Source organism: Myxocyprinus asiaticus, chromosome 45, assembly GCF_019703515.2.
Source record: "Myxocyprinus asiaticus isolate MX2 ecotype Aquarium Trade chromosome 45, UBuf_Myxa_2, whole genome shotgun sequence".
NCBI classification, from domain to species: Eukaryota; Metazoa; Chordata; class Actinopteri; order Cypriniformes; family Catostomidae; genus Myxocyprinus; species Myxocyprinus asiaticus.
In genome coordinates this window covers 24,082,802-24,104,269 of record NC_059388.1, presented here as the reverse complement: position 1 = coordinate 24,104,269, position 21,468 = coordinate 24,082,802, and the positions used below count along the sequence as shown (strand labels likewise).

The following is a 21,468-nucleotide window of genomic DNA, read 5'->3' as shown; positions in this document are numbered from 1 at the left end:
TCGTTTGGGACACTGCTTCAGTCTCCATTCAAGTGAATGATGACCATTATTCTGCCTAATATCTCCTTTGGAACGACATTAGGGTAAGTAAATATTGACAGAAGTTTCATTTTGGGTGAACTATTCCTTTAATGACCGCCGTTGTTGTGACACCCATTTGCTACCGTAAACCTTTCGTGTCGGCTTTGTTCTTTGCGACGATGACAGTCGCTTGCCGGCAGACTGGGGCAGGGCTTTCTGGAAGATCCGACTCATCTGAATCTCGCCCTTGTATCTGTCTGATAGTGTAAAGTTTATTCAGATTTATTCATCACATCGAGCCTCATGGATCCCAATCGAATCATACAAGCTCTGAAGGGCACAATAGACCCCAATCTGAGGGTAGCGGCTGAGAATGAACTCAACCAGGTCAGTCATCCTTCTGGAGAAGTTTGTTGTTTCTTTGGAGAACAAAAGCACCATAAGAACAGTGTCTTTGCTATAAGAGGGCCTGAATTTAATGCATAAGTGAGAATAATACTTAATATATCCGATCACAGCCCTATCTTACCTCTATTATTGTTTATATGGTTGATTTCGAGTGGTTATGCTGGCAAACTAGTTGCATTGGTTGAATGCATCAGTACCATCAGTGTGCAACAATAGAATGAGATACTGGGATATGCAACTTCCTTAATCTTAATCATTATTGACCAAATCAATGTAATGTTGATGTCATATACTTTATTCTAACATCCAAAACGTAATTATTTTCATTTTTGATTAAATAGACAAACAACACCACATTCCTAATAGTTATGTGAAAAAAAGCACTACTACTACAAAAGGTTGGCTATAAGTCTGCATTAGGTGGAATGTTATTCTGGGATATTTTACATTGTGGCCTGGTTCTGATCCATATAAATCACCATTGTTTCAGACCGCTGATGCAGTTCTGTGCAATTATGCATTCTCAACAGTCAATACAAAGCCTTCTATGTAAAGTCAGTTCACTGTTGCTGCTAAACTCAAATTTGTGTAAAGTTGGTGTATCACTAGGGAGAGTGCTGTCACACTCACAAAATCTGGGTTGTTGAATTTTTAAGATTCAATCCAGTTAGTCTCATTGTCAGTGTAGTGCTATGAATTAAATTTGATGTCCCATCTGTTTTTAATATTTGACAGAGAGTTACTGATATGATAGTTCACCCAAAAATGAAATTCTCTCATCATTTACTCACACTCATGCCATCCCAGATGTCTATTTACTTTCTTTCTTCTGCTGAACACAAACAAAGATTTTTAGAAAGATATCTCTGCTCTGAAGGTCCATACAATGCAAGTGAATGGTGGCTAGAACTTTGAAGGTCCAAAAAGCACATAAAAACATCATAAAATTAATCCATATGACTCCAGTGGTTTAATCCATGTCTTCAGATGTTATATGATAAGTGTGGGCGAGAAACATCAATATTTAAGTCCTTTTTTACTATCAATCTCCACTTTCACTTTCACATTCTTCTTCTTTTGTTTTAAGAGATTTGCATTCTTTGTGCAAATCACCACCTACTGGGCAGGGAGGAGAATTTATGGTAAAAACTGACTTAAATATTGATCTGTTTCTCACCCACAACTATCATATCGCTTCTGAAGATATGGATTTAACCACTGGAGTCTTATGGATTACTTTTATGCTGCCTTTATGTACTTTTGGAGCTTCAAAATTTTGGTACCCATTCGCTTGCATTGTGAGGACCTACAGATATGAAATATTCTTCTAAAAAAATGTGTTTGTGTTCAGCAGAAGAAAAAAAAGTAATACACATCTAGGATGGAATGAGGGTGAGTAAATGGGGTGAACTATCCCTTTAAGAAAAATCAGCCAGGCTTGGAGATTAAGTCAATGAATCGTTTTCGAAGAATTTCAAAGGTCTGGTGTCAAGCTCTCTAATTTCAAATGTTGGGTCTCTTTCAGTCCTACAAGATCATCAACTTCGCCCCCACTCTGCTGCAGATCATTGTGTCGGATCAGGTGGAGTTTCCTGTGCGACAGGCAGGTAAGAGCAGCTATTTTCCTCTTCAAATATCTATACTGTGTGTTAGACCTTCATATACCACAAGAAAATACTGTAATGGATTATTAAACTTAAAGTAAACACCTCCCGTCACTTTGCACCATGTTGAGCAACTCTGATATTGTACAGAAAGACCCAAATACAATTTAACAGTTCGATTATTTTGAATCGAGGCCCTCCCCCTTTACGATATGCGCGTTGTGATTGGATAAAATAGGTGGTAACATCATATTTTTGCTTTGCAGCTGCTATATACCTGAAGAACATGGTGAGTCAGTACTGGCAGGACCGAGAGCCCATGCTGGGGGAGGTGGTCTTTCCATTCAATATCCATGAAAATGATCGTGGACAGATCCGAGAAAACATTGTGGAGGCCATTATTCGCTGTCCGGAGTCCATAAGGCGAGTCAGTTGTGTGAGTATGACGTTTTGTATTCACAATTGAGTTTTCGAACATTAAAATGACTTTGTTTATTATTTGACAGGGCTCAGCTGACAGTATGTTTGCGTGCAATAATAAAGCATGATTTTCCTGGGCGGTGGATGGGGGTTGTAGACAAGATCAACCTGCACCTGCAGTCTCAAAACAGTGGAAGTTGGTACGGTAGTCTGCTCGCTCTGTACCAACTGGTCAAAACCTATGAGTAAGTCACACACAAGGAAATTTCACCCAAAAATGAAACTTATCTCATCGTTTACTAACCCTCGTTGCTCGCAACCTATGGCTTTCTTTCTTTTAAATTAGAGTTCAATGAAAGATTACATTGAGATATATTTGACTGTGGATCAGTATGATTCTTGATCTGGGGTTTGTGGTGGTCAGGTTTAAGAAGGCAGAGGAACGGAACCCCTTGTTGGCAGCGATGCAGATCTTCTTGCCCCGACTCCAGCAGCTGATCACTCAGCTCCTGTCTGATGCCACCTTCATCTCTGTGCTCATCCAGAAACAAATACTGAAGATTTTCCATGCGCTCGTACAGGTGTGTGAGTAAATTTGTTTCATTTTTCATTAACTTGCTAGTCCTAAAATACGTGCATACATTATTGGATGGCTAATATCCGTATTAAACCCCTTTGTGTGTGTCTGCAGTATTCCCTCCCCTTACAGCTGATCAATAACACAGTCATGACCCATTGGATGGAGATCCTGAGGACAGTTGTGGATCGAGACGTCCCGGCAGTACGTTTGTGTGTTATTTTATTTTTTTACAGTGAAAGAGATGGTTCATGCTCAAATTTATGATTTTCTTTCTTCAGTGGAACACAAAAAGAGATGTTCCATGCAATGAAAGTTAATGGTGACTGAGTCTAAAATTCTGCCTAACATCTCCAATTGTGTTCCAATGAAGAAAGAAAGTCATATGGGTTTGGGACAAAATGAGGGTGCATAAATGATGACAGAATTTTCATTTTTCAGGGAACTGTCCCTGTAAGATCTTTTGAGCAGATAAGTGTGTGACTCAGTTTTCAATGATTCTTAGGAGACTCTGAAAGCTGATGAAGATGACAGACCTGAACTGGTCTGGTGGAAGTGCAAGAAATGGGCACTGCACATCATCACAAGAATGTTTGAGAGGTGATTCAACAAACCAAACCACATTTTGGTCTTTTAAAGACATGATAGTGATCCCCAAGAAGGAAATTAGCTGCATGTCATCAAAGAAAAAGGAAAACAACAACTTGATCAGTATTGTTTCGCTTGTCACAATATCTGACATATACGATGTGAAATACGGTCGTAAATAAGAGGGGATAAGAATTAAATCAATAAACTCAGTATTCATTATTCGGTATGATTTGTACTGTTTGTTTGATTTGTATTCAGATATGGGAGTCCCGGCAACGTTACAAAAGAGTATTTTGAGTTTGCAGATTTTTACTTGAAGACTTATGCGACAGGAATCCAACAGGTATGGACCAGATGTGTAGTTTTAGTTTGTGAACATTATTGTGCATTAAGTAATTTCTTCTCTTTGTATTGCTGTAGATCTTGTTAAAGGTGATTGACCAGTACAGACAGAAGCAGTATGTGAGTCCTCGAGTCCTCCAGCAGGCATTAAGCTATATGACTCAGGGCGTTTCGCACTCGATCACATGGAAACAAATGAAACCACACATGCCGGTGAGAAGAACGGACTCCAAAACAGCATGACATGACTTCATATAAATGATCTTAATATCTCTCTCTCTCTGCAGACTATAACTCAGGAGGTGGTGTTTCCTCTCATGTGCTATAAAGATGAAGATGAAAGACTATGGCAGGAAGATCCATATGAGTACATCCGCATGAAATTCAGTCAGTGTGCTTAGAGATTGAATCTATTTTCAATCTTTCTCTTTGCAAAGTTTGATAAAGCTGATTTGCTGATGATTGATTGCCATATGATTTGATTGGCTGATCTGTGGTTCCTTGTTTCTGTGCAACTGTAGATATTTATGACGATCATGTGTTCCCGGCCACGGCCGCTCAGACTCTATTGTGTAAGGCAGCCAGAAAGAGGAAGGAGGTAAGTCTACCCTCACACTAGTGTTTATGGCCAGTGCTTTTGTTTACATTAGCATTTATATTCTTTGCAGTTCATTGTGGGCATTCCAAAGTGATTTATAAGAATGCATCACATTTACTGCCTTTCCATTTTTAATTAACGTTACTTTGCAAAATATGAATCAAACTGCAATATTATGCATTTTTAATGTCATTGGATCAGATGTCTTGACTGGAGCAGATGTCTTGACTAGACTTATTCATCCGTTTTACTGATTAACCATAGTTCCTTTTTGGAATTAAAAAATAAATAAAATTATTCCACCATGTTTATCTGGAGAAAAAAATTCTATATTTAAAACGGCTTGGATCTACAGTTTAACAGCGCCCTCTAGAGTTGAAATAAAAACAATCACTGATACCGCCTGGGGATCTAAATCTGCCATTGTTGACAGTATTCATCCATATTTTACCCTCAATTTTATATTTTGATTAGATAATCAAATGTTTTAAATTAAAGCGAGGGTATGGAAACGTGCCCCATCTGCACATTGTGTCTCCAACTTAATGTCTTGTTAGTAATCATGGATTTTGTATATATATATATATATATATAGCTGTCAGAATTAATGCGTTAATGTATGCGATTAACTAAAAATGTTTAACGTGTTCATTTTTCTTAATCGCAGTTAATATTTACCGCATTTACCGTTAATACAGCATTAACACTTGTTGGAAGGGTGGAATTTTTGCGATGTGTCCACCCGGAGTCATTACATTAACACAACACACCACAAACACACACACAGCAGTGATTCAGTGATAAAGTGATGGGGAAAGGTACTAAACAAGCCCAGATGGGTCTTGTGATAGAAATCAAGTATTTTTCAGCCTATGTTTTCTCCCAATTTGGAATGCCCAATTCCCACTACTTCGTAGGTCCTCGTGGTGGTGCAGTTACTCACCTCAATCCGTGTGGCGGAGGACAAGTCTCAGTTGCCTCCGCTTCTGAGATGTCAATCTGCGCATCTTATCACGTGGCTCGTTGTGCATGACATCACGGAGACTACGCACATGGAGGCTAATGCTACTCTCCGCGATCCACGAACAACTTACTACATGCCCCATTGAGAACGAGACCCACTGTTCACGACCACGAGGAGGTTACCCCATGTGACTCTACCCTCCTTAGCAACTGGTCCACTTTGGTTGCTTAGGAGACCTGGCTGGAGTCATTCAGCATGCCCTGGATTCGAACTCGCGACTCCAAGGGTGGTAGTCAGCGGCATGTCAAGTATTAACTATTACCAAAACACAGAATGAGACGTTTTTGTGTGCAAGCGCTTTTCATGTGGAGTTCAAAGCGCCGACTGACGCTGCCGTTGACACCCTAACGCGAATCATGAACACGGCTTCACGATTGTTGTAGCAAAGCAGATTAGGACAGATTAATATTGTGGAGGATGAAAGTTTAGGAGATTCAATGACCATTGCAAGGAAATTGCAACCTATGTGGAGACTAGTTCTTTCAGTTAGTCAACCTCCCACTTAGACTTTGGGAAACGTTTAACGTTACTTGAATTGGTGCTATTTTAGTGTATTTCTATCTTTAAACTGTGGAAGGCTTGTTGGAAAACGTTAATAAAGCATTATATTGTTAAATATTGTTTTCTTTTCTGTACTAAGATGGAAATAAATGGCCTTGTAGCCTCTGTGTCTGTGTCCGTCATAGTAAGAAAAGACTAAGATTTTTTTTTAGTATTCTATAAATCAATTTTAAAAACTTTCGGCCGATTAATCGTTTATCGTATCGGCAAAATCTACTATGGGTCGACCTCTAGTCTTGACCTTTTCTGGTGATATTTCAGGTTTTGCCTCAGATCATGGAATTTTGTCATCAGATCCTTATGGATCCCAATGCTGACCCCCGCAGGAAGGATGGAGCACTGCATGTAATCGGTGCGTTAGCTCAGCCCTTGCTAAAGGTTAGTTTTTTTTTTGTTTTTTTTTAATAAAAACAAAACACTGGGACCATTGCATCGTTTCAGAGATTTTGTCAAGTTTCTGTGTTTTTGGACGGTGTCTGAAATTAAATATTCCGCTAAACTCTCTGGTGTGTGTGATAGTGACTCAGTTTGGAACATTACGAGGTTTCTCCAGTTGCTTTTTTATGTTCCATGTCTTTTTCTGCAGAAGCGGGTGTACAGGGACCAGATGGAGCTCATGTTACAAAATTATGTCTTTCCTCTGCTCAACTCAAATCTGGGCTACCTACGGGCCAGGGTGAGTGAGTGTGTCTAGATCGTGTCTAGACCTGATAGCAATGTGAACTCAAAACTTCAGATATCAAAACTGCACTAGTCCATTTTCAATGCAACAATGGTTTCCATGGAGACATAATTGTGGTCTTTCTGGCTGTCTGTGTAGTCATGCTGGGTGCTGCACTCTTTCAGTCCTCTGAAGTTTCATAATGAGCTGGTTCTGAGGAACGCTGTGGAGCTGGTGAAACAGAACCTGGTGGATGATAAGGAAATGCCTGTCAAAGTGGAGGCAGCTATTGCACTGCAGATGCTCATCAGCAACCAGGAGCAAGGTTTGAATACACACCACACCAAGCACTTGAAGAGAGATAGCGGTTTAAAATATGAGTCTGCTTTCTTTTACTGTTATTCAAAACGAAATGCATTCATTCATTTTACCAAATTAAAGGGTCAATGACAAAACTGCAATTTACACAGACAATGACTTGAATACACCTTTCACATATCATGAGGATGTTTTCATATCTGAATTAAAATGAATTTAGATATTTCTAATGCATGTCAAAAGTGTCAGGGTGTGTAACTGTGCACACTCACTTGTGTTCAAGGTATAAGTAAAATGTTATTACTTTAGTTTTTACTTGGTTACACCATCTGACCTTTTTTTTGGGTCAATCCACCTAACATTAAAAACAAAACTTTTGTTAACAATGGTATAAATATGTATATTATATTGATTGCACATACATTATATTTTTTAAGAACTTGGCACATGCATTTTAAAAGATTTCCCCTTTTTAACATCTCGGACATTCTTATTTGTCATTGACCCAAATTAGTTTACTCTGGGTAATTGGTTTAAGAGACAAGTAGATTAATCCATTTATTTAAATGCAACACCAGTGGCTGCTGTCTGTCCCAGCAGTACTTTATCACAACATTCTCTCTTCCATGTTCTTGTCTCTTGTGAGTGTAGCTAAGGTCTATATCAGGCCGTTCATCAAGCCTGTGATGCAGGAATTGCTGCACATCATTAAAGAAACAGAAAACGATGACCTCACCAGCGTCATCCAGAAAATGATCTGTGAATACAACCAGGAAGTGGCTGTGATAGCTGTGGATATGACACAGAATCTGGTACTGCACTAGTCTTTGTTTCTAAGTGTATTATCATTTTAAAATTTCTATATTCATTCTGGCAGAGATATTTGATAAACGTGTTGTTCGGTGCAGGCAGAGATCTTCAGCAAGATTCTCCAGAGTGAAGAATACGAGGAGAGTGAAGATAAGACAGTGATGGCACTAGGGATTCTCAGCACCATAGACACAATACTCACCGTCATGGAGGACCACAAAGAGGTTTGGACATGTGCTCAACGCCTGTTCATGCCAAGTCCAATGCATTGCATTGCATCTCTGTGAATTCCTTCCCATCTAGTCTTAAATATTGCACTGCAATGACTGCTTTGATGACTTCAAAGGTCCTGTTGTTTGTTTAGTTTCATTTTATGTCTTGTTTTGTTTTGCCTTTAGTTGTCTTGCTTTGCTTTGTTTTCCTTTGTTTTGTCTTGCTTTTTTTGGCATAGTGGCTCACCTCAATCCGGGTGGCGGAGGACGAATCTCAGTTGCCTTCGCGTCTGAGACCGTCAATCCACGCATCTTATCACGTGGCTTGTTGAGTGCGTTACCGCGGAGACGTAGCACATGTGGAGGCTCCACGCTATTCTCCGCGGTATCCACGCACATCTCACAACGCGCCCCACTGAGAGCGAAAACCACATATAGCGATCATGAGAAGGTTATCCCATGTGACTCTACCCTCCCTAGCAACCAAGCCAATTTGGGTGCTTAGGAGACCTGGCTGGAGTCACTCAGCACACCCTGGATTCAACCTCGCCACTCCAGGGGTGGTAGTCAGCGTCTTTACTTTACTGAGCTACCCAGGCCCCCGGTTTGTATTGTCTTGTTTTGCTTTGCTTTGCTTTGCTTTGTCATGTCTTGTCTTGTTTTGCTTTGCATTTTGTCTTGCTTTGCTTTGCTTTGCTTTGTCTTGTTTTGCTTTGCTTTGCTTTACTTTGCTTTGTTCTTCTTTGCTTTGTTTTGTCTAGCTTCGTTTTGCTTTGCTTTTTCTTGTTTTGTTTTGTCTTGCTTTTTTTTTTTTTGTCTTGCTTTGTCTCGTCTTGTTTTGCTTTGCTTTGTCTTGCTTTTTGTTTTGCCTTGCATTTTGTTTTGTTTTTTGTTCAAAAATTCTTTAATGCACCCAAAAAAACAAAAAAAATCTGAGAATGATGAAAATTTGCCAACAGACTTGGTGCGAACAGTTTTGTTGTGAAAAATTTTACTAATATTTTAATTGTATTTTTAGTTGACTCATACCCTGTGTGGATAGATTTTCACACTGAAAGTAGAATTGCATACAAACTGACAGCAAAATAAATGTTACTGTGAGTTTAATGTGCTATTTTATCTGTCTGTGTGTCAGATCACTCAGCAGTTGGAGAGTATATGCTTGCAGGTCATTGGTCTTGTGCTGCAGAAACCCATCATAGGTATGGCAGGTGTGTGTGTGGGGTGGTGGGTGCTGTTTTGCTATTTAAGATTTATTAACATACATTTAGGCTCAAGATAAGAAAAAGGTTTTGATGACTTCTAATGAAGTAGTTTAAATGTTTATTTTTTTTTTTTCTATCCAGACATCACAAAAAAAACATATTTAGGGGCGTTCACACTGACAGTGCTTCGCAGTGACAAAGCAACGACAAGTCATTTGTTGTCAGTGGGAGCTTGCAATTTGAAGCACCATGAGCAGTTGGTGTTGTAACAAAGTTTAGCAGTGTTTAACTTTAACATCTGAGTTTAGCACTGTCAGTACGAACTCACCTTTCGTAATGGACATAAAAGATTATTACAACATTTGACCACATGGTGGAGCACTGAAATAAAACATATCTTATTTTACTATCAAAGCAAATATAAGCATTTAATAAATATTTTACATGTAGCTTTATCTTATTCTTTATTGCCCTGAAAAGTTCCTTTCCAATCATTTATGATTCATCTGTCTCTTTCAGAGTTTTATGAGGAGATATTGTCTCTAGCGTTTGGACTCACCTGTCAGTCCATCTCCCCTCCGATGTGGCAGCTTCTGGGTGTCCTATATGAAGTCTTCCAGCATGACTGCTTTGACTATTTTACAGGTGTTCGACAATATGAAACGCAGCTGAGATTCAGGCCTAGACTTGATCTCTCTTCTCCACCTTAAACTATAATTCATCCCATGATTGAAACAGGTTGAAATAGTCATTAAGATGATTGATGTGTGCACTTGCTTTTAGTAGTTTGAAAATGGTTATGCTATATTGACTACTCTATTAATGATGTGATATATTACCCTGTTTAAGCAGATATGATGCCTCTCTTGCACAATTACATTACCGTGGACACAAACATGCTGCTGTCAAATCCCAAGTACCTGGAGGTCATATACACAATGTGCAAAAAGGTGTTTTTTTACTATACATGTCTTGAAGTTGTATAAAGTCTAGCTGGCAGAGTCAGAAATTAACCAGGGATCAGGGCAAAAATGCCACCAGAAGCAACATAAATGCCCCAAACATCTAAAATATGAAGGCGTAATGGTGGACAGTAGAACATTGTGTAATATATAATTGAAACCAGTTATCTAGCATGTATTCTAGCAGAGTGTTTATACTGTTGTTTTGTATCTTATGAATGATTTACAGCTACATTTGTATTGATGTCTGTTTTATAAATACGTTTTTTTTTTTTTTTTTTTTTTTTTTTCAGTTTATATTTTATATATTGGTCGTATTTGGTTCTATTTTATGTTTAATATAAAGTAAATAATTATAACAAATTCTGACAGTTCTACCAATATTTCACATTTGACCTTTTGACCCTTCAGGTCCTAACTAGTGATGGTGGGGAGGACCCAGAATGCCACGCTGCCAAACTTTTGGAGGTCATAATATTACAATGCCGTGGACGTGGTATTGACCAGGTCATTCATTTGTGTGTGTTGTTCGGCATGCACATTTGTTTTTGTTTTTTTGTCATATTTTGTTTGTATTTAGTGTCAAATCAAATATGCAAATAATCTTCTTATGTGTCATTTTGTCCCCGTGTATGTATTTTAGTGTATCCCTCTGTTTGTGGAGGCCGTGTTGGAGCGGTTAACACGTGGTGTGAAGTCTAGCGAGCTGCGCACCATGTGTCTACAGGTGGTCATCGCAGCTCTGTACTACAACCCCACCCTGCTCATACACAAACTGGAGAACATCCGCTTCCCTCACAGCCCTGAGCCAATCACAGCACAGTTCATCAACCAATGGATGAACGACACAGAGTTTTTCTTAGGGTGAGCATGTTTGCACAGGAAATAGCTTTCATTTGCTTCTGATTGTCATATGTTACAGATGCACTTCATTAACAGAGATTTATCACTTTTTACTGTGAACGATTGAGTGGTTCTACACTGGACCAATTGATTTAGATTAAACACCTTTAGCTCTCTTCATGCTAATATGGCAGCTGTGTCAATACTGTTTTGTTTTTTTGTTTGTTTTTTGGTTCTCTTAGAATTTTCAATCATCACTCTTGCTTTACCTCGTTTAAAGGGATAGTTCACCCAAAAATGAAAATTCTCTCATCATTTACTCACCCTCATGCCATCCCAGATGTGTATTACCTTTTTTCCTTCTGCTGAACACAAACAAAGATTTAGAAGAATATTTCAGCTCTGTAGGTTCATACTATGCAAGTGAATGGTGGCCAGAACTTTGAAGGTCCAAAAAGCGCACTCCAGTGGATAAATCCATGTCTTCAGAAGATATATGATAGTTGTGGATGAGAAGCAGATCAATATTTAAGTCCTTTTTTTACTACAGATTCTCCTCCCTGCCCAGTAGGTGGCAATATGCATGAAGAATGCAAATTGCCAAAACAAAAGAAGAAGAATTTGGAAGTGAAAGTAAAGATTTATAGTGAAAAAGGACTTACTGGTAAATATTGATCTGTTTCTCACCCACACCTATCATATCGCTTCTGAAGATATGGATTTAACCACTGGAGTCGTATGGATTACTTTAATGCTGCATATATGTGCTTTTTGGACCTTCAAATTTCTGGTCACCAGTCACTTGTATTATATGGATCTACAGAGCTAAAATATTAGTCTAAAAATCTTAGTTTGTGTTCTGCAGAAGAAAGTCAGTCATATACATCTGGTTTGGCATGAGGGTGAGTAAATGATGAGAGAATTTTCATTTTTGGGTGAACTATCCCTTTAAAATGAACTGCATTTATGGGTGTCACTTTGTTTTCAAAAGTGGTGTGGCCCAAGAATCCAGTGTGCTTGTGACATATTTAATTGGATAACTTCATCATCATATTTTGTAGGTCAATGGATAAATGCATGAATCAGCTGGATAACGGTGTCGGGATTGAAATTTGCCCTAATATAAAAACTAAAATGTATTTTAATACACCTAAATTGCAGGGACAAAATCAGCCATGGTAATTAATGATGACACCAGTGACTGCATGTTTTTTTTTTTCCACTGTAAACATTTAATTGCTTTGTGTCATTTATCTCCACAGACTTCACGACCGAAAGATGTGCATCATTGGGCTCAGTGTTCTGATGGAGCTGCCCAGCCGCCCTGCAGTCCTGGAGGAAGTGGCGGGACAGATCGTCCCCTCCGTCCTGCTCCTCTTCCTGGGCTTAAAGCACATCTACACCTCCAGAGTCCTCAACAAGCCAGAGCAGCTCTCAAGAGCTCAAGGCTCAGAGGAGGATGAGAATGGTGAGATTGTGGGGAGAGAGAAAGATATTTCAATGCTGACAGGATGGGGTTAAAGGGCCATTAAAGGGGCCATATCATGGAAAACAGGATTTTCATTTAACAAATGACTACTCTCATTTACATATTAACGCCTTTTCAGCAACTTTGCCCGTCCTGGTGAAAACTGTTGATGTGTTATGGGAGGGGTGATATTACGCATTTCACAGAGGTTAGCTACTGTACCTTTAAGATTTTTTAAATGTATATTACCTAATTTGCATGTTGAAATATTAAAGGAACAGTAGCAAAAACATCCTTTTTAATTCTAAGGGTTAGAGAGAGGGTGGACATGCATTTGATGCAAAAACTTTAATAGAAAAAATTTAATGTTCCAAAAGTATAGAAATTGAGAGCACAAAGAGTGTAATTAAAGGGGTGAACTCAGTCATTTGTTTTGCATGTTGTTTTGTTTGTCGACACTGACACCTAATGGCCTGGATGCAGCTTCATTCAAATGCAAAAGTTTTTATTTACTAATGCCATTGTAGAAAGTCAGCCATGATTAATTTAAATTCATGAGTGAAAATGTCCAATAACAGTGCGATTACTGAGATTAAGTGAGAAGTATTTGGCTGGTCATGTGATCATAACATGCTAGCACCCATGAGGGGACTCTCTCCATGTAGAGTAAAACCGCTTTTATAAGGTTACTGATATGACTGGAGTCGTCACCTCATGTGATTGCTCATAATTATATACATGTGTTTCAAATTTACAATTGGAGTTTTTAATGAGGGAAAAAAATAAGTCATGCGCCTTCATGTCATTAAGCTTTGACCTTTCAAGTCCAATTTTCTTCTTGTTTGTTGCTTTTGGAGGTTTTGTGTTCATTTCTAATCTTGCCGCCTCATGAAGTCCTCACCTCACTTTGCCTCAGGTAAACTAATCCTTGCAAAGAAGTGCTATTTGTGGCATATTGCTCGAGGTTACTCTTTAGTCATCATGCTTCACGGACGGCTGAGAACTGATTGAATCGCTGTAACGGCCCTGGAGACATGGGGAATGGTGGAAGGACTGGCGAGTGTTAGTTTAACATGATTATGAACCTTAGGCATTAGACTCTTGACTCGCAGGAATTAAATACAACTTCAAAACCCTGCATCGCTGTCCTGCATTCTTATAGCATGTGAGGTGGAAAACCCTTTGTAGTGTCTTTATTAATTTTTATTTTATTAATAAAATATGTATTTTATTAATGCCACAAAACATACAAAAGGAGTAGATACGGTTGAAGTCAGAAGTTTACCTACACTTAGGTTGAAGTCATTAAAACTCATTTTTTAACCACTCCACAGATTTCATATTAGCAAACTATAGTTTTGGCAAGTTGTTTAGGACATCTACTTTGTGCATAAGTCATTTTTCCAACAGACAGATTGTTTCACTTTTAATTGACTATATCACAATTTGGTACAGATGCAGTTATATTATAATATTATATATAACAGAACTAAATAATTAGATTTAGTATAATAAAAAAAGATAATGTAGTATAATATAATATAGTGGACCAGATCTTAGCTGACAATTAACACAGGATATACATGACATAGAAGACTTAAACATTAAAGTAAGGTATGCAACATGCATGGAAAATGAAGTGGGAAGCATGCATTGAGGATCTGACGGCCGAATAGTAAATTGTTCAGTGTTTTCTAAACATATTCTTTGCTGGCGACATGATAATGAAAGATTACCGTGTTATATCCAAGTGGTATCGGTGTCTCTGTATAATTGTCCCTTTATATATAACTTGTCCACGGTGAGCGATACGTGTTTTCCCTCAGTTCTGTGCTGTTTTATGATTGGTATTAGTTTTTTCCTTCTTTCTTGGATTTCTCGTGGAAACTGATCGTTGATCCCGAAGTTCGTTCCATGCGATTCTTTGTCTTTGCTTTTTACAAGTTCTTTGTTTTTATAGTGTTCAAATTTTGTGACTATTGGGCAGGATTGTTTGGTATTGGTGTTCGAGCTGTTTTTGTCCAATGTGGTGAAAGGTGATTTTCTCAACAGTTACTTTAGGGATCTTTAGAGCTGAGTGCATGAATTCTTTAATCTCTTCTTCAAGGTTATCTTGTGTTTGTTCGGGTATGTCTGTGAAAATTAGGTTGTCTCGCACACTAAGACATTGTAGGTGAAGTATGGTTTCTTTCATTGTTTTGTTTTCCATTGCCATTTTATCAATTTGCATTGTGAGAGTTGATCCTTGTTTGCAATCCTTGTTCGATCCTTGTGTCATGGATTTTTTAATACAGTGTATCCTTAACTGAGCTGAGACGTAGGTTGCGCCCTAATTTGCATACTTATACTAAGCTCTAGTATGTTCTTTGCTGGTAATGGGGAACGTGCATACTATTGAGTGTTTTTAGTATGACAGTTAATCAGTATTGGGATATACTGTGATGTCATGCAGGGCTGTCAACAGGGATGAGGAACAATATTCAAATTCTATTCTAATTTAAAGGCATTATTTCTGATAGGTGGGATATCTAAAAGACAACTGATTTTAAACTGACATTGTCTGTTACATCCACATGAGGGCACATCAAATCAATATACTGTAAGTAGTATTTTAGAGCTCCTTGATATAAACCAATCAGCACCGTGTGTTAGCGATTGTTTATTGCAAAGACCATATCTTACTGTTAACAAATGTGCTTGAAATGATAAAGTCAAAAGATTTAGCCAGTAATTTAAAAAAAATATAAAGTAAAATGCGAAAAGAGACGATTTCTATGTTAACTGTTGCACAGTAGACTATACTGGTGGCATAGTACTACCACGGACTTAAGCTTCAATTCCGGTGGTACCACAATGTTTTTCATTAAATAAAATTGTATGTACGTATGCGGTGAGATGCTAATAAGAGAGCAAAGACCTCCATCTCTGGGGGCCGTTCACTCCGAATGTGACCGAATTTTATATGCAAGCATGCGCTAGACTTACATCTTTGACCGTTGCATTTTGTCTCGCTGTTTTTTTTTTCAGTGTCTCATGCTGTAACAATGAATGTTTTTTTTAGACGCTGTGTCAATTTAAAAATAAATTCAATCGCATCTTGAGACACCTGCGTTCTGTTTTATTCATTGTACTGCACCTGTTTTAGCCCGAGAATGTAAATTATCATCAGTGCTTGGCACACATACAAAATTTGTATGTGCATTTTAGCATTTGAATGTGAAATTTATCTTAAATTCAATGAATATTTGAATTTTGAATTTTAAATTGACAGCCTTAATGTCATGAAATTGCTTTTAGATATAACAGACTTCTGTTTCGCATACTATTTGCATTTGTTTGTAAGCATTTATATATGTATGCATTTACGTAGCATTTGCATTTATATTCGTTTTCTAATAAACATTCAAGTCAATAACACACAAGTTTTCAGAGTTTATAAGTCAAATAATTTGTTTAACTTAACTTTTAGGTCCAATTTTTGAGTTGTTTTACCTGATTTTCAATTTTAACCTAGAAATGTATTTATATTTTGCCATGAAAATAGCCACTGAAGCTGACATGGCATTATAAACAAACTAATTTATACGTCCATATATTTAAAAACTGCTGAGGTAGTTTTAGTCATGCATTCCTCACCATTTTTAACAATTTACAATGTCAAAAGAGAACCATCTCCCCCTTTTTATTAACACAATATTGGAAGCTTTGAAAACCCATTGGAATTGTATATAATTCAAGCATGATTCTTCATTTAGGCAATATACGCTTACTGTATATACATTTACGTAAGGTCAAGCATAGAATGCTCAATTATTTGAAGCACCCTAATCTTATTGATGCATAATATATAGAAAATATATAGTAATATATTGTATGTACATAAGATATGGTAAGGGATTCAGCCATAGTTACATTTCAACTGTACAGATTTCTTAATGAATGGCCTGAGATCATGTCTTTTTTTTTTTTTTTTTGCGCACTGGTGGGAACAGTAGTGTGAGATTAAAAACACTTGACATACCTATATTTAGAATTGACATTTGCTTTAGCTCCAGACAACAATCTCCAAACCCATCCTGTTCCCTGCTTTCAGATAATGGAATCATAATAGAAATCCATTTCATCATAATTTCTGTTTTCCAGAGGAGATTCCCAGTGATGAAGATGAGGTAGGAGAGAAAGGGATGACCCTGCAGTCATCCAGCGCTTCCACCTGCAATGAAGATGAAGATGATGACGATGATGATGAGTACTGGGATGATGAAGGTCTCGAGGGGACCCCATTAGAAGAATATAGTACACCACTGGACTACGACAACGGAGAGGATGAATACCAGTTCTTTACCGCCTCCCTGCTCCGTATGCACATTTATTTAAAAAATATTGTCATATACATATGACATACACTTATGAGCCAAAACATTATGACCACCTGCCTAATATGCTGTTGGTGCTCCGCATGCCACCAAAACAGTGCCGACCTGCCAAGGCATAGATTCTACAAGACCCTTGAAGGTGTCCTGTGGTATCTGGCATCAAGACATTAGCAGCAGATCCTTTTAAGTCCTATAAGTTGCGAGGTGGAGCAGCCTTGCATCGGACTTATTGGTCCAGCACATCCCACAGATGCTCAATCGGATTGAGATCTGGGGAATTTGGAGGTCTGGGCAACACCTTGAACTCTTCATTGTGTTCCTCAAACCATTCCCGAACAATGTGTGCAGTGTGGCAGGGCCATTATCCTGCTGAAAGTGGCCAATGCCATCAGGGAATACCATTGCCATGAAGGTGTACCTGGTCAGCGACGATGTTAAAGGTAGGTGGCACGTGCCAAATTTACATCCACATGAATGGCCAGACTCAGGTTTTCCCAGCAGAACATTGCCCAGAGCATCACACTCCCTCCACTGGCTTGTCATCTTCCCACAGTGCATCCTGGTGCCATCACTTCCCCAGGTAAACGGCGCACACGTACACGGCCGTCCATGTGATGTAAAAGAAAACGGGACTTATCAGACCAGGTGACCTTCTTCCACTGCTCCAAGGTCCAGTTCTGATGCTCGTGTGCCCATTGTAGGTGCTTTCGACAGTGGACAGGGGTCATCATAGCCTTCATTGCCTTCGCGCATTGATGAGTTTTGGGCGCCCAACACCCTGTCACCGGTTTGTCCCTCCTTGGACCACTGTTGGGTAGGTACTCGCCTCTGCTGACCGGGAGCACCCCACAAGCCTTGCCGTTTCAGAGATGCTCTGACCCAGTCATCTGGCCATAACAATTTGGCCCTTGACAAAGTCACTCAGGTCTTTACTCCTGCCCATTTGACTATGAAAACTGATTGTTTGCTTACCATCTAATCTACCCAGACCTTGACATGTGGCCTTGTTTGGAGATGATCAACGTTATTTGCTTCACCTGTGAGTGGTCATTATGTTTTGGCTCATCAGTGTATATGATCTGTGACAGTGGTTCTCGACTGGTTTTGCTTCAGTGGCCATAAAGTGGTGACCCAACATAGTACCAAAATGGTAATCATACAAAAATGTGTTTAAAAAATGAAATTTGAAATGAAATGCATAGGTTTGACAATATGCATAATTATTAATATGACAGGCTGAATGAGACAATTTTGTAAATGTATAATCAACAGTGTGATTTACCAGCCTAACACATAGAACAAACACTAGGCTAAATATTGTATTGGTATTAGCCATATTACCAAGTACTGGTAAATTGTGCCAAAATACTGTGTAGTTTGACTGCACACACGGCTTGGATACACACTGACATTAGATGACAAGCCTATTTATTTTGCCATCCTATTTATACATCAATTGCAAAGTAAATTAATAAAAGAAACTCTTGACTCCACATGTGTAGCACCAGTAATTGGAAATATTTCCTGTTCCAGGTGTTCAAAGTTCAGATGCAGGCTGGTATCAGTCCCTTACGTCCTCTCTAAGCGAAGACCAGAAAAAACAACTGCAGGAGATCTACAATATTGCCCAGCAGAGGAGGAGCGCAGGAGTCAAAGTACTGTGGTGAGGATCTATGTACTCTGCTGTAGTCTGAGTAAAGGGCCGTTCAGACTGTATGCATTTTTGCATTGAAAAAACTAGATGCCGTGCAACCAATGAAAAACAGTTAGAAACATTGCATATGGATGCAAAAACGTGTGTGAATGGCCCCTGCTATACAAATTCTAATTTATTTTTATATAGTGTGTGTATGTGGGCCAGTGGCTCTCAACAACTAGAAGTAATGCATGAATTACAAATGTATCTGCCTGATAGATTTTGTTGTTTCTTTAAATAATTCAAGATTGTCTCATCCTCTCCCCAGAAGAAATGTTTCAGTTATTCCTAGACAATTCATAGAGAGAGAGAGAGAGCCGAGACTTTGGATATGGATCTGTAAGAATTTACCCAAGAACTGGTTCAGACACCAAAATGGCCCACCATGACCTCTAGATATGAGAGTCATCTCAGCTGGCATGGGTAGGATCGTCTTCAGATCCAAGACTCTTAACAGGAATAAAGAGATGTGTATAAAACTGGACAGAGAGGCCTTTTAAGGTCCTGTGAAGTTGAACACCTTCCTAGGAGCAGTTTGTGCATCTCTCTGCCCATCTGTGCAGAATTATGCATGTTTGTGATTGAGTGCAGAAAGATTGTGTGTCTATGTAAATTAATGTTAGAAATTCTGTTTCTCTCAGTCTCAACTCAATTTGCAATGAGTCAGCAAGGAACTCGACCAAGACAGTGCAGTAAGACATGTCAAAGCCAGCCAGAGAGACAGACAGACAGTTGGGACAGTTGAGGGGTTTAGGCTGTTGTTCAGTGCCTTCGGGGATACATGTTTTTGCCCAAACAGATCAAATGTGCACTGTCTAAAATGTTAGAAGGATGATGTTTATATTTGTCATATGTTTGTATGTTTCAGAGTTTGTTTTTGTAACAGTCAGATTTTTAGAATTAACTTAAGTCATAAAAATTTATAAAAAACTAATCATATGCTGACATGGTTGTGTGTTCTTGCACTATGCTGATCTCAAAAGAATCAAACATCTGCTAGAATGTTGCATTTTTACAGATCCTTAATTTGTGCATGTTTACCCAAAAATTCTGCCATCATTTACTCATCTCCAAACTCTTATTATTTTCTTTCTTTTGTGGAGAATTTTTAAGAATGTACACTGATTAGCCAAAACATTATGACCACCTGCCTAATATGCTGTTGGTCCTCCGTGTGCCGCCAAAACAGCGCTGACCCGCCAAGGCATGGACTCTACAAGACCCCTGAAGGTGTCCTGTGGTATCTGGCAACAAGACAATAGCAGCAGATCCTTCAAGTCCTGTAAGCTGCGAGGTGGAGCCGCTGTGGATCAGACTTGTTGGTCCAGCACATCCCACAGATGCTCAATTGGATTGAGATCTGGGGAATTTGGAGGCCAGGGCAGCACCTTGAACTCTTCATCATGTTCCTCAAACCATTCCCGAACAATGTGTGCAGTGTGGCAGGGCTCATTATCCTGCTGAAAGAGGCCACTGCCATCAGGGAATTCCATTGCTATGAAGGGGTGTACCTTGTCTGCAACAATGTTTAGGTAGGTGGCACGTGTCAAATTGATGTCCACATGAATGGCCGGACTCAGGGTTTCCCAGCAGAACATTGCCCAGAGCATCACACTCGTTCCACCGGCTTGTCGTCTTCCCACAATGCATCCTAGTGCCATCACTTCCCCGGGTAAACGGTGCACTCAAAATGGCACTCATGGGTACAGGTGACCTTCTTCCACTGCTCCAAGGTCCAGTTCTGACGCTCACATGCCCATTGTAGGTGCTTTCGACGGTGGACAGGAGTCATCATGGGCACTCTGACTTGTCTGCGGCTACGCAGCCCCATACACAGCAGGGTGCAATGCACTGTGTGTTGTGATGCATTCCTTCTGTAACCATCATTACAATTTTCTGTGACTTGTGCCACAGTAGACCTTCTGTCGGTTAGGATCAGACGCGGTAGCCTTCACTGTCTTTGCGCATCGATGAGTTTTGGGCGCCCAACACGCTGTCGCAGGTTTGTGGTTTGTCCCTCCTCGGACCACTGTCGGGTAGGTACTCACCACTGCTGACCAGGAGCAGCCCACAAGCCTTGCCATTTCAAAGATGCTGTGAACCAGTCGTCTGGCCATATCAATTTAACCCTTGACAGAGTCGCTCAGGACTTTACTCCTGCTCATTTCTCCTGCATTCAACACGTTGACTACGAAAACTTTTTGTTCGCTTACCATCTAATCTTCCCAGACCTTGACATGTGGCCTTGTTAGGAGATGATAAACATTATTCGCTTCACCTGTGAGTGGTCATAATGTTTTGACTTATCAGTGTATACAATGAAAGTAAAGCAACCAGTGGCTGTAAAGCTGCAAAAATGACAAAAAGCATCATAAAAGTTATCAAAGTGACTCATGCAATGTACAGTTGTGCTCAAAGGTTTGCATACCCTGGCAGAAATTGTGAAAGTTTGGCATTGATTTTGAAAATATGACTGATCAAAGAAAAACCCACAGGTAACCTCAGGAGAAATATAGGCTGCTCTGGAAAAAGACTGTGTGGTTGTTTCAAGGAGCACAATACTTGTTGACCCCTCTCCAAACATAGCGCTTATGGTTGTGACCATAAAGCTCTATTTCGGTCTCGTCACTTCAAATTACAGTGTGCCTGAAGCTGTGAGGCGTGTCAAGGTGTTGTCGGGCATGTTGTAACCAGGCTTTTTTGTGGCATTGGATTCTTTCTGGCAACTCGACCATGCAGCTCATTTTTGTTCAAGTAACATCGTATTGTGC

At 39.3% G+C, this 21,468-nt stretch overlaps 1 protein-coding gene across 7 annotated transcripts; it reads left to right on the top strand.

The window, feature by feature from the left end:
• Positions 1-207: 207 nt before the first annotated feature.
• Positions 208-19,635, top strand: LOC127434904 (importin-8-like). 7 transcript variants are annotated; one of them, XM_051687967.1, is made up of 25 exons: positions 208-408; positions 1,955-2,036; positions 2,300-2,456; positions 2,540-2,698; positions 2,878-3,034; positions 3,145-3,234; positions 3,536-3,630; positions 3,880-3,964; positions 4,042-4,176; positions 4,251-4,350; positions 4,485-4,561; positions 6,408-6,524; positions 6,733-6,822; positions 6,967-7,132; positions 7,777-7,937; positions 8,034-8,159; positions 9,283-9,349; positions 9,872-9,997; positions 10,205-10,302; positions 10,726-10,821; positions 10,958-11,178; positions 12,420-12,625; positions 16,769-16,984; positions 18,535-18,664; positions 18,966-19,635. In XM_051687967.1, coding segments are annotated over exons 1-25 (3,042 nt in total). In that variant the 5' UTR covers positions 208-324; the 3' UTR covers positions 18,967-19,635. The 7 variants fall into 7 exon arrangements, with proteins under 7 accessions (XP_051543927.1, XP_051543926.1, XP_051543925.1 ...); XM_051687966.1 differs by having other exon boundaries at positions 10,202-10,302; XM_051687965.1 differs by having other exon boundaries at positions 9,283-9,358.
• The last annotated feature ends 1,833 nt before the right edge of the window (positions 19,636-21,468 follow it).